The 13,937-nt window shown below is 35.3% G+C and overlaps 1 protein-coding gene across 3 annotated transcripts in view; it reads right to left on the bottom strand.

Moving 5' to 3' along the window:
- The window catches only part of sti (sticky), an 82,175-nt gene extending 76,409 nt beyond the window's left edge, over window positions 1–5,766 (bottom strand). For all 3 annotated transcript variants that reach the window (XM_069827989.1, XM_069827991.1, XM_069827990.1), the window contains exons 1-5: window positions 5,530–5,766; window positions 4,766–5,016; window positions 4,488–4,663; window positions 3,791–3,972; window positions 1,239–1,506 (exon numbers count right to left, since the gene is read on the bottom strand). In XM_069827989.1, coding sequence (XP_069684090.1) covers window positions 1,239–1,506; window positions 3,791–3,972; window positions 4,488–4,663; window positions 4,766–4,970 — 831 coding nt within the window. In that variant the 5' untranslated portion in view covers window positions 4,971–5,016; window positions 5,530–5,766. The remainder of the gene's footprint in view (window positions 1–1,238; window positions 1,507–3,790; window positions 3,973–4,487; window positions 4,664–4,765; window positions 5,017–5,529) is intronic.
- Window positions 5,767–13,937: the final 8,171 nt, after the last annotated feature.

Below are 13,937 nucleotides of genomic sequence, written 5' to 3'. Positions count from 1 at the left end.
GCATTTCCTCCGGAGAAAAAGGTGCTGGAACTCTGTGTAGAATGTATTATAAAAGATGGGGAGATGATTGCTATTCAGTGCACGGAAATCTTGTAGTTTTTAATCTCCTTTTTGTCCAATTTTAAAACTTTAAAGGCTTAACCGGTGTTCAAAAAAAAATTATGTTAAAAAACGGGAACAACTGGATAATATGCACGGTAGAGCAATGTCTATAATCGACGTTACTTGCTGGCCACTAGTCACCGGGCCATACCGAGCCGTGTCAAACAAAAGACAACCGAAATAGTGGTAGTAAAATTCGCGACTATATTCTTAAATAAATGACTCCATTAGTCAAATGCAAGGTTTATGCAGTACAACGACGATGTTTTAAATGCACTAAAAGAAAACACATATGTAGTAAGATAACAACGAAATAAAGGGAAAAATGGTGTGCTTCACGGAACATCATTTAAATAACGGAAAGTAAATATCCAGTCAATGTTCGCCAAAGCGTTAAGCGTAATTATGACCGCGTTGAAGTTTTATTTGTGGCCTAGAGAAAATACCTAGCCTTTTACGAAAAAAAAAAAAAAAAAAAAACTTTTAGGAGCCATGAAATTATTCCCTGCTTTAATTATATTACTGTTTATCAATATTACGAAACAAAAACTGTCATAAAGGCCATCAACTAGAAACATCGATACCGAAGAGATAAATCCATTTGGCCATGATGAAACAAAAAAAAAAATGCAAGAGATTTTAGTTCGAGATAAAATGGACACACAATTTTGATGACCATACTGTTAGTAACTGGAGATCACATGTAAGATCTGTCTTAATCTTCTATGTAGAAATGTCGTCCAAACAAATTGGTGGTCCAAGGAAACATAATTCAAATAGATGAAAGTAACAGTGGTGCTATCTCTCAGTAATGTTCAGCACGAAGGAGGTAGAGAGGAAAAGAAACAAATTTCTCCATCTAACAACACCACAGACCAAAGTCATGTTCTTATGTTGGCAACATTGTGTATTTAGTTAAATTTGGTCGTAACCGTAATGGCACGGTTCAAATCTACTGTGCTAATTCTCCAGTTTAGAGAAAAACCGTAATTACTAACACATTTGTTGGTTCCGTGATGAAAAATATAATAAAAAGATGCCGGAACACCATTCCGGTGCATTCTGGGGGGGGGAGGGAAAGCACTGCCCTTAAGTATTACGTGTAATCATTGCCCAACAACTGTGATGTAACTAACCCCATAGGCACTTTGAATTTTTCGTTTGTTGTTTCCTAAAGATGCTTCCATGGATTCAAGAACTTCAGGTGCTATGTACTCCGGTGTGCCCACTGGCATTTGACTCGTTACAACTCCTGCAGCAGTTAATTTTGCAGCTGAACCGAAATCTGCAAGCTTGAGGTGTCCACAACGATCTATGAGTATATTGTCAGGTTTTATATCCCTGTGCACATATCCCATCATATGAAGACTGCGAATGGCAAGCACCAACTCTGCTAAGTAGAATCTGCAATAAAACAAGTGTTGAGCATACATATATATCTACATATGAAGTTAATACAAATTTCGCACCAATGGAAGAAATTCAAAATCTGAATTTCACAAATCTAATTAATATCAAACTGAATACCAGTGACCTTTTCCACCATTCAACTTTTCACGTTGCAGTTCGCACTTTCAATTGCAGTTTCTGTTCCACTATCACTTTTCAAAACTGGTTCCCAAAATGAAAAGGAAAAGTACAAGAAACTTTTTCAAATATATTATTACTTTTGTTCCACGATTACAATCATTCTAAAATATGTAAAGTCATATCACAGCCTACTATATACAGTCACGAAGCTTGAGTTTTGAGGATGCTAGAAACAATAGACTGTGACGGTACTATTTTGCATTGCCTGTAATGAGGCGATATTAGCGATCCTAGTGGTGAGCAACTATCTAATGTTTGCATATTTACTACGTATTGAGCTTCGCGACTGTATATAGTAGACTGTGGTCATATGCTGAAAAGTGAATGGAATTTTTTGCAAAGAAACAAGTCTCTCTGCCAATAAGATTAAATTCATTATACTGAATATATTTTTGCTTTGGATTCAAAATAATTTAGAGAAGAAATATGATAAGAAGAGAAATTTTAATATTAAATTAAGTGATTCAAGTGACCAACACCACCACTCCCCCCCCCCCCCCCAAAAGAATACATTTCCATAACCTAAGTTTTTCTCAATTCTGTATTTCCATAACCTAAGTTTGTCTCAATTCTGTGAATGTCTTTGAATTACGTCAACTCATGTAAATTATGTTCTTGAAAGAAATGGGCCTACTCTAAAACAAAAACCAAGAAGTTTATCTCTTTCATCTAAAAAAACAATGACTTACTACTCATGTATCTTCATTGGCTAGGGAATGAGGTTCAACAGCACAGAGCTGTAATGATTATTGATATGTAAACACCTTGCAGAATGAAATGAAAAGTCCGAAGCAGTCTCTAATTCATAGAGGAACAAAGAGACTTTTCTTTCATTTTTCAAAAGTTGAAAAGTGGAATGTTGCGAAGTTGCAAAGTTTAATGGTGAAATAGCCCCAGGTTGTAAAATATGAATGGTTTCTAAATACAGAAGTCTACTTTTTTTTACAATACCTGTCTAAAATATATATACTTCATAAAACACAGTATATTTCCATGCATGTCTAAGTATTATAAACACACAGGTAGATGCAGCAAATACGCTATTAAATATATTTAAATACTTGTCTTTTGTCACCAAGTGGTTTCTATACTTGCCATTAGAACTGAGAACTATAGATAGAATTCTTAGCATAGCTTCCTTTCATTTTGTGTACCAAAATGGACCATCTGGTCTCGGAATCGTGAAGAATTATAGCGGTGATGATGATTATGAAGAGGAGCTTCCTTCCCAAATAAATTGAACCTAGGAGGTTTAGGTCGTAGATTTATAAAATGTAAAACCATCCAGTCTGAGTAACAAGATTACAGGAAAAATTTACTGGCCATTTCTCACCCATATCAAAATTCATCTGTTAGTAATCAATCATCATCATCCAGGAATGATGAATTACGTCTCACAAGTGTCTCTTCTGATCTGAATGAAGGGGGAAGAGTAATGGTGAATTGTTCAATGGTTAGGGTTAGGCCCTACTTGAATGTGTAATGTTGCAATTAATCAGAATAATCTATGACATTTTATAGATGAAGATTTGTTCTTTCATAGCATACCACTTCAGAATTTGTATCTAAACAATATTAAGGGATGATGCCATATTGAAAAGTGTATATTATTTGACTATCTTCAAACGCAAATAACATATTCATTTGAATGCCTTTAAAAGATGTGAAATTAAACATGAAAACAATAGAATCAAAGGTAAATAAAACTCTGATGTATGAAGTATATATTTCAATGGTTACTTATTTTTTTATTTGTTAATTTAATTTTTGGGATGTGATTGATTTTTTGCTGGGATAGGCTTTACATGAAAATTTAATGGCAGTCATGTGATTTGAAGTACTGTATATAGCTTCTTGAACGTCCTTTTAATGTTCTTTCACAGTGAATTTAGGTTTCATGGTTATGAACTTCTTATGGACACGCCTTTCTGTTGTATAAATATTAGTGGGGAAAATACTTGGCAAGAAAGAAAAACAGAGAAGAAAATACATCAAAGACATGCTCAATAGAATCTAGTGCAGTACCTATAAATAATTTAAAAGAAATAATAATTTAAAAGAACAGCCGACAAAAGAAAAACATTGATATCTTACTCACCTAGCTGTATCTTCTTCCAGCAAACCATCAAACCTATCTAGCAATGCTAATAAATCACCACCTGGATGGAATTCCATCACAAGATATAAATTGTGCATATCCTGAAAAGCATATTGTAGTGTCGTGATCCAAGGAGAAGAAGCATGAGCCATAATGTCTCGTTCCTCTTCATAAAATGCAGCCTAGGTATAAAATGGAAAAAAATAAGTCATTAAATAATGGCAACATCTGAATGACAAGATAAAGTGGATTCGATGAGAGGATAGCTTCTTCCGAACAGGAGCCCTATTATCAGTGGTAATGAACAATGATGACAAAGGATAAATAACTTACAGAAATGTCTACAAATGCAGTTCCCAAATTTTCAAATACTAATTTAGAGAAAGGATCTTGTACTTCACATTTTTCTACATTTAAAGATTCTCCTGGGCTAGAAAAAGTATCTGTAATTCATTAGCAACTCCAGTGTTATGTTTCTGTAACACAATTTAAGGATTAACAATGATATTCTGTTTAGTTAATTCCATTTCATCAGTAATTATGCGTAACTGCATGTTGTAGCGAACTTTCCCTGAAAGATCACATACACATCTTAAAATGCTTTGATATAATTAGCTACATTATAACGTTAATAATAATTTCAACAAGTATTCATAAGAATGTCAAATGACAAGGAAAAATAAGCTACAATACTCACAGCCTGCTGACTTAAAGTATCTGACTTCCTCAGGGTTTTCATTGCATACACATCTCCAGTTTGTTTCTCACGTACAACTTGAACCTCACCAAAATGACCACGTCCAATAACTTTCTTTACTTCGAAGTCTGAAATATTAACTCGTAAACAACGCAACTCTGAAACTAAACTGCGGTCTGAAAGTGAAAAACGGTAGGTAGTTAACTTATACAACCTGTAAATTGATTCATATTTCAAAACACATATACCTGCAAATAATAATGTCGAAATACACATACATTTTTCAACAAATAAGGCGATGTTCCTGTCCTTTTTCAGTGTGTCATTATTGCACTCATCATAAAGAACTATGAGTGCATCCATCAATCCTTCTCTTCCAAGACGATGCTTCTTGGCGAGTACATTGCCAGTACCCACACGTCCCAGAAGTAAACTATTCAGACGAGCAATACGAACGCTAATAGGTTCTTTAGATGGCTCCATTTTTCAGTCTTGTTATGTAAATGAGTCAAACTTCACTCAACCCAAACTGAAAAATTAAATTTATCCATGAAGTAAATAAAACTTAGGCTAAACTAGCGCTGAGATTGTTCCCTTCGTACTCCGCTTATAGCTACACCTTGCATATAGGAATCCCAGGGTAGGTTTGGTTAGTTTATGCTTTGGTTATGACTTGCATATATACCATCAACTACAATCTGTAACAGGGTAGGTTTGGTTAGTTTATACTTTTGTTATGAAATGCATATACGATCAACTGCATCTAGACAAAAAAAAACCCTCACCAATTCAAGGATTTTCACTTCCGAAATCACTGAAACTACTTCAGCGTTAGTTTCACCAAAATGTATGACAATACCCTGAAATGAATAGCCAATCATAATAAATTATATCTGGATAGCCTATATGATACATTTTTTTAAAGTACAGTTGCCCGAGTCTCCTGCAAATGAAATAAATTTGTGAACCACGATGGCCCTGATACATATTAATGTATCATAACGTTACTGTCAACAAGTGCCCAAATCAAAACACAAATTACCTTACTGTTGCACCATTAATCCTCCGAAGATTCACTTTGAAATGTACTTCCGACAGTTATGAAAATTTTCACTTCACTTCATTTCATTTCTTGACATTTCTTCTGATGGTTTCATATAGCCAAAGTTAACGTCCGTGGTACGTTAATTATAGGTTATGTATTGTCGCAGCAGGACGAAAAATGATGTCCAGCATTTACAAATAAATGCACGCATTTCCATGTCAAATGTACGTTGAATTTCGGTCCGTTTCCGTCACAGCCGTTTTGATTTGCAGGATTGTAGTGTACACCATTGGTCAATATACAAGAACGTTGTATTTCTATTGGACTACTAATTTCTTAAACAACACTCGGGATTGGACCACAATTTCTTGCCTTTAAAAGTCGATGTAAAGTAGAAAATAAGTCGATATCTTTTAATTTCGATTACATACTTACAAGCGGCATGGATGAATATAATAATTATATATGCAAACAAAACGGCTTCTAACTTCTAAGGAACCCGCAGGTTCATAGCCGCCCTCACATAAGCCCGCTATCGGTCCCTATGCTGTGCAAGATTAATCCAGTCTCTATCATCATACCCCACCTAGCTCAAATCCATTTTAATATTGTAACTTTTATTCTGCTTTAACCACTTCACACCCGACAACAATGTGACTTTTATTTCTTAATAATTCACCCTACAACAATGGGTATTCCACTCACCACAGCAACACAATAGTCGTTATTGCACTCCACACGACGACAATGGCAATACACGTGTATTATTGAGAACAACAATGTACTCCTAATTTCAATTAATGTTCACAATGCACTACGTGCAGAACAAAACTGTCAGTTCACAGTTCACTTGCCTTGGCTAATTCTTCTAGCTCACTGTTCAAGTTCAATGCACGTCGAACCCAGGTTCCCTGGATGTGTCGCACTCGCCTGGATACTGCCACAGTTACGGACTCACTCAAGTTCACTACACGTCGAACTCAGATCCCCCTTGCTCGCTGCTGTCCAAGACAAGACTTGAAGACTGACTGACTCACGGTGTTATTTATTACATCACATGTTCTGGAATCTTCCATTCGCATGGCTTTCAGAACCTTCGAGAGAAATCCGTTTCTCGATGCTTCCCTTGCTCTCTCTGCTCCGCTCTGTCACCGTAGTTCTCCTCCCCTCGCTCCGTACCATGGCTAGCTACATTTCAAGTACCAAATCTCATAACCTTATTCCTTTGCTGTGGACGTGCCAGAGAATCAGTCCCATTCCAAGGCTTATTGTATGGATTTGTAACAAGCTGTTTTTTACGGTGATGGGTTGTTTGCCCTTTGCCCAACCCCCAAGCTGGAGGACCACCCCTTATCGAGTGTCCACAATGCTTATTCAATACATTCGCAGCTACCCTCCATATCTGGAGGCCATCTCCTCTATCTGCAACCTGAGGATGTGCCATGCCGTGGTGATAGGGATGTACAATGTTACCAATGTAAGGGAGAAGTGGCAAAGCCTAAAGCCATTTGAAGACCATAATTTTTTCTGTATTTCTTAGTTTCTAAGAATATAAAAATATTAAATATAGGACTTTAGTTGTTTTATATGTCTGGTTTAGTTACTTTGTTCTACTCTTAAAGTGGGATTTTGGATGTTTTCCATGTAAGGTTTAGTTTCTTATTCATCATGGGTGTTGGCAAGAGACGAAGCAACAGACTGATAGTAGACGATTTTACAATAAAATTAGAAATGAAAGGAGCAACTGAGAGTTTATATTTCAAATGGAGATAAACTGTTCTATATTATAGAAACAGTTTCAAATTAATTTATTGGTCTGACCCAACATTTTGGGTTTGCCCTGAGACACAGAATAGCTCACAATAAAATTTAAAATGAAAAATTATATAAATAGGTTTCAAACAAAAGTGATTAAGACATAAGAAAAAAAATAGCTGATTCATGAATGAAACGTCCAAAAGTACAGCTTCATAAGATATTTTCAACGTCAGTCCGTCAATACCATCTGTTTCAAGAACATGTTTCACATGCGCAAACAGCCAAGATGATCCTGAATCACCTGTAAATTAGCTAGTCCACCTCTGTAACAGTTAGCGCGTCTGGCTGTGAAACAAGCAGCCCCGGGTTCAAATCCTGGTTGGTGTTTTTTTTTTTCGGGGTTTGCCCTCAACCAATGGAAGCAGAATTGCTGGGTAATTTCCGGCAATGGACCTCGAACTCATTTCGCCATCATCAGTTCACATACTGATGCACTAAAACTTCTGAAGACGTGGAAAATATGCGAATCACTACTGTAGATTGACTGACATCATCTGGCCAACGTTTCACCCAGCCGCTAAGTCCCAACTTATCATTATCAGCTTGTAGAATTTCTCGCTGGTGTGTCCAGTGTTGTCACCTACTCTTATGGGATGGATCAAGGGACCAGAAAAAATGAATGTTAAAGGTAGAAAATTTTTATAAATGGGAAAGCTATACTGAAGTTTTACTATATATACCATGTTCGTCTTTATGTTCAAAATCATGCTATATAAATATGTTTTGTTTCCTTGTGGAATCTACATTAAAAGAATGTTAGGAAAACTTTTACTTAACTTGTAATGATGATTGTCTCTGTAGATGTATTACCGTATTTACCTGCGTAATAGAGGCACTTTTTTTTTTTCAATTTTTATAACAAAAAACTAGGGTGCGTCCTTTATGGGAGAAAAAAATTTTAGTGAAAAAAAAAAAAGAAAAGAAAAAATGTAGGCCTATTAAAGGTGCACCAGTTCAAAAATTGAAATAATCAATAGAATATGTAACGATATATGGGTCATGACTAATTTATACTGGGTGTTCATTTCAAAGTGTCATGACGTCACTGTTGGTGAGTCAGCGATTTGAAGCGAGTTTCAGCTTTTATATCAGAGAAGTTGCCTATTAATCAAGGCGTTCAATCTGAACTTAAGAACGTGTACAGTACAACTTGAACGTCGTAGCAACAGATGGTGGTCTGTACAGTCTGCGTGCTACTATAACCTCTTTCGAACTGTGTTTTGCGCGGGCAAGTCGTACCCAGGGTATTTGTTATCATTGGTTGCATACGGCAACATTCCACAATACAAATCAAATGCTCCGTGTCCATGTTGACCGTCGAAGTTAATGTCAACAAATACTGTACGTAAGTAATTGTCTTAACCCTCTCCCCATATTCCGACAGTAAGAAAAAAACTCATCTCAGTATGTGTTTCCAAACAGTTCACATTCCTGCCACTGCAGGCGTTACCATACGTATCGGTAAGTACTCTTCAGAATGAACGCCATACTTGGTAGGCAACTTCTCTTGCATATAGGTAATACGCCTTTGCGGAGATGTAGGAAGATTGAATTCTCTAGGCTCATCGGCTAGCCACATGACGACATACAGCGAGCCATGACACACTTTGAACTGAACACCCAGTATATCAATTGCATCACACTTAAGACAATCGATAGTTAGCAGCAGTTGTATAAACAGATAACTTATAACAATGAATACAGCGATAATAAGACACTTTATTGTTATTATTAACACTAGCCTTACCTTATTCACTGTCAGGTTCACCATCACTGCTATCATTTGTCACAGATTCACATTCCTCTATACATCTATTACGTGGGGATTCTTTTTTTTAAATCTTAACGCGAAAAATTTGGGTGTGTCCATTACACAGGTAAATACAGTATTTAAGAATGCAATTTTAAGGCAGAGAGATTATAGACGCAAGAAATTCATTTACAAGATTTTTTTATTAGAATGTTTCTTCTGAAGAGTTTCAAATGGTTTGCACATAAAATAATTAGCCACTTCAACTGTTCATCATTCTACTCCATAAGAATAGAATGTGCACATAAAAGTACCTTGTTAATTTTGGTAACTAAGAAAATATTAAGAAGAAAGTAAACACAGGACCCTGCTCTACCAGGCTAAGAATTTCACAAATATTTGTACAACAACCAAACCATTTATAATCTCTTCATTGAGTCCTCGCGCAAAACAAATCAATTTTTAATAACTAAACAATAACTGAGGACTGGAAAAGCCAAATGTAGTAAGTACCAAAGGCATGTTTTTGAGATAATCAATGAGCACTTCATTATATTCTTGTAAAGGAGTGCAGAACATGGAAAAAATCACATGATGCATCCTTCATCAGTATATCAAAACTCTCAAGATTTTTTTTACGAATTAATGAATAATGATGTGGAAAATCATTTCCATATAATTTTGCAGAATATGGCAATTACTATTACATGTACACAGCAAAATGTGGTAAACGTTTAGGTAAATCAACAACATATCAGAATCTTCTACATACTTAAATTATGTTACAGTCATAAGGTACTATGAAAGGAAATAACCTTACATGAATAAAAATATTAACTAAACATCTTTATAGTTATTGCTTTTTAGTTTAATGTACTGGATTAATACAAAATACTCATTCAGAGTTACTGTTATATAGCGCCACATAAAATGGTTTGTACTGTTCATCCATGTAATCCAACATATTCCTCCCATCAGACAGTCCTTTTTATTTTCCCTACCATGAAACTGCATTATATCATCGAGATATATCTCTCTTTTTTTTTAACACAGTATGTCTTTCCCATGATTCAATTTCACTTAGATTGATTCTTAGTTAACACTACGGTTGGGTTCTCATCTGTTATTGCAATGGCTGAGGCAGATGATATGTGAAGTTTTGCTGCAAAGTAGCTGCATCAAAATCCAGACAATGAACATCCTGACTACATGGAAAGACTGCTATATGGGAACAACCTACAAAACTCCGTTGGTCTGCGCATGCATCAATTTTAAAGAGTGACATAATATACTATTCACCTCCTCCTTCCCAATTGTCAGCCAATAGTAGCACGTACTGATAGCAGTGATGAGTCAGATGACTTGTCAATCTATAGTGACAATGGTTCAGATTAATGGAGAGAAATCCAGACTCCACTTCCAGCACAGCGGCAAGGTTTAATAACCTCCTACAACGGAGTTTTGCCAGTTGTAGGCCTATAGTAATAAGTTTCTGCAATAATTTTTCAATATCTTCAGCCACCACACACTCTTGTTATTTTCTTGCTCTTTTCTATAGGCTAAATCCAAAATCTCTGCCACATGCTAAATACCTATGATCACACGTTAAAATCTTGTGTTCAATGAATTTGAATACACCCCTTGCCACTAGATACATGAACAAAAACACGACCATATGGTTTTTATTCTGATGTGCAGTGCAACTTTAGATAATAAGATTGTCTTTGTGTTTAAAAGCTTTAAAATTGGTAACTCGAAACAAGCAAGAGGCAATTTCTTTTTCTCCTTGCCCTGATTCACCTTCATGCCATGTAAGTAGAGTCTCACAAGCTCGATCTAATGAGGACTGAGAGGATGTCGAGTTTTACAGATTTGGTAGAAGGGTTATACAGATGTGGACAAATTATTAGACTAAAATAATTATATGCGGAACAAAGCTGTATTTAGCGGCAGAAATAATGAGCAAAAATGTATTTTACACATAAATAATGAATAGAAACTTGAGTCTGGAGGTTACTAATATTTTGTGAACATTCCCTTATTCTCTATTAACACGTCGATTTTGTCAGGGATGCTGGAAACCAAAGTTTGACACTGTCTTTGAATATCAGCATCATTTAGCCAGATATCAGACAGTGCTTAAATGAGTCCACATTTTGTTGTAAGCCTCTTTTTGTTCACTTTCTTCTTCAGTATAGACCACACATTTTCAATTTCGTTCATGTCCGGTCTTCTTGCAGGCCATGGGAGAACAGACTGTTGAATATCTTCTGAAGTATATAATTAAAACACCAGTGGTACCAACACAGCCAGACAAAATATACCTAACCATTGGAAAAATATACCAGAAGATGTAAGCAATCATATTTACAACAACAGAGACTCTGTGAATTATACTGATAGTTGATATGACGAATTATATTATGTTTCAAAGAAAAACGTTTTAGTCTAATAATTTGTCCACGTCTGTATAAAACATTATTTCAGGATACAGAACATAAAAAAACTTAAAGTTTTTAACATATAGATGCCGAAAGAAAATATAAAATCTAATCTAAAACAATTTTTTTTAACAATTTAAAAACTTACACATACATGAAATTATTAGTCTTTAGTGGAGAAAAATCTGATGATAGTTGTTTGTCTCTCGCACTCGTTCCTTCTTCTGGTGGTTTCATCACGCCGATGCTGGAGGAATAGAATGTCCATGGCAGAGCATCTTGCTCACGAAATAACAATTCCTGCAGTGAGTAATGAGTGACGCAAGCTGTCCCACCTTCAAAAGTTGCTACCTGGGATAAGAAGTAGTTTCCCTGTACAAGTCATTTGTCGCCAGGAATTTTATTATGTATTACAGTACAGAACGTTCTAGTCATACCACTCGGCCAGTGTAAGAAGAGAAATAAAATAGAGACTTATTTTATAATTTATCCACTAACAACAAAACAGAGAAGCTTCTGCAGATGTCGAGTTTCCGGGACTCTACTGTACACATGTAACCATCATTCGTGTCTGCCACGTGTACTCCAAAATTATAGCAGCCAAGTTGTCGGGAATAAAACAAGTCTGCTTGCATCAGAGAAGAAAATATGCAAATTACTTTTGTGCGAGATCGTGCGTATTTGCTTGGTTTCTGCACAAAACCAATCCGCGGAAAGTCTAAAATTCCACATTCAGTATTCCCAACCTAACACACATAACGATTTCCCTCTTCTTACCGCTTAAGTGACATATTGATTTTACTGCTTTAGGCTTTTAACATATTATTTTTAGAGATGTTCAATATAGTAATAATTATGAATTGGAAACTTACCACTGCAATTTCACCTAAATTGCACTGTTAATTATTGTTTTTAAATATTTGCAAAAGTTAAGTAAACTCTAGATCATTACATAACCTTACCGTTTGTTTTAAGTTCGCATTTATAGACTGGGGCGAAAAAAGACAGGTGTATATCACAGCCTGCTGGAGTATAGTAAACACATAAAACATTTTAAAGCAACACTGTTGAAGAAAGATATTTTTGTTTTGAAAATATGCCGTCATTGAAGAGAAACCAAGATGGAGATTTCATTGCAACTAATTAGAAATTCCTCTTTCAGGTATGTAATAAACGATCTTCGCACAAAATAATGTACGATACATGAGCGGTATGTTTTCTTTCAATTCTCAGAAATTAAAAAAGCTCAACTACGTTTCGCTTTTTCAAACTTTACCTCGAACATGAAAACTTCAACATACCGCTCTTGTAATGCATATTACTATTTGCAGGCCTAACAGAAGTGTGCAGGTATTGCAATTCTGAACTACTTCCAACATACACTCACTTAAGCATCCTTAGTATTCAACATATTTTGTGGTACAGAACTCTATTTCACAAATTTTGGTACTTACCACATTTGGCATTTCCAGTTCTCAATTGCATTTTAAATTGAGATTCGGCAAATTTTATTAAATGAAATTTTACAACTCAAATAAATACAAGGAAACTACAAATTATTTATATACAGGTAAATTATATACCATTTCCGCACTTCTTATAAAACATGATGAACAACTACAAAACGGCAAAAGAAGGAAATCAGATCCATTGATTTAGTAAAGTCTCAGGTAATGATATAATTTCTTAGTCACTGAAAAGAAAACAAAGAAATGAAAGTAAGAATATGTAATTTCAAAGCAAATAAATTATACTCTAGAGTTACCAGATGTCCCCTTCTTCAGATCTGAAAAACTGTTCAGACCAGTTTTTTAAGGACAAAAATCCTCCAGTCTGGAGGCATAAAAAAAACCCCTGTAACGAAATGTTATATTTTAATTTTTTATGACAACACTGAGCCTGCTGCCATTTACATGCTGAAGTTTCATTTTCGAACCACTGCAACAAAAGTGATATTGAAGTTAGCGGAGTTGGACTTGATTTGAAGAGGGAAGAGCCTTACAAGGACGACCCAATGACCCAGCACTTAGATCAGGGGTTTTTAACCTTTTTTGGCCAAAGTCAACTAGGCGATCAGTTTATACAACCCATGGTCTTATTTTGAAGTTAGCAGAAGTTAATGTAATATCGTATAAATAAGTGTATAAATTAATTAATATTATACAGAGGCTGGCATTATTGTTTTTTCATTATTATTGTCCATAAAAATGTTATAATTTCAAACAAAGCATTTTAACTTCTTCCTGTTCTTTGTTCACACTGCATATTGGAAGCCAAATTCATTCAGAGTGTCACAAAATCTAACGAGATTAGTAACACCTACTGTGACAGAACTAATAGAGATATCCAAATACATCAAATTGCACTTTAGAGTATAGAGACAAACGTTTCTGATA

The sequence above is a fragment of the Periplaneta americana genome, chromosome 6, assembly GCF_040183065.1.
Source record: "Periplaneta americana isolate PAMFEO1 chromosome 6, P.americana_PAMFEO1_priV1, whole genome shotgun sequence".
Classification (NCBI taxonomy): Eukaryota; Metazoa; Arthropoda; class Insecta; order Blattodea; family Blattidae; genus Periplaneta; species Periplaneta americana.
Note: the sequence above shows the minus strand (reverse complement) of the source record. Positions and strands in the feature narration are given on the sequence as shown.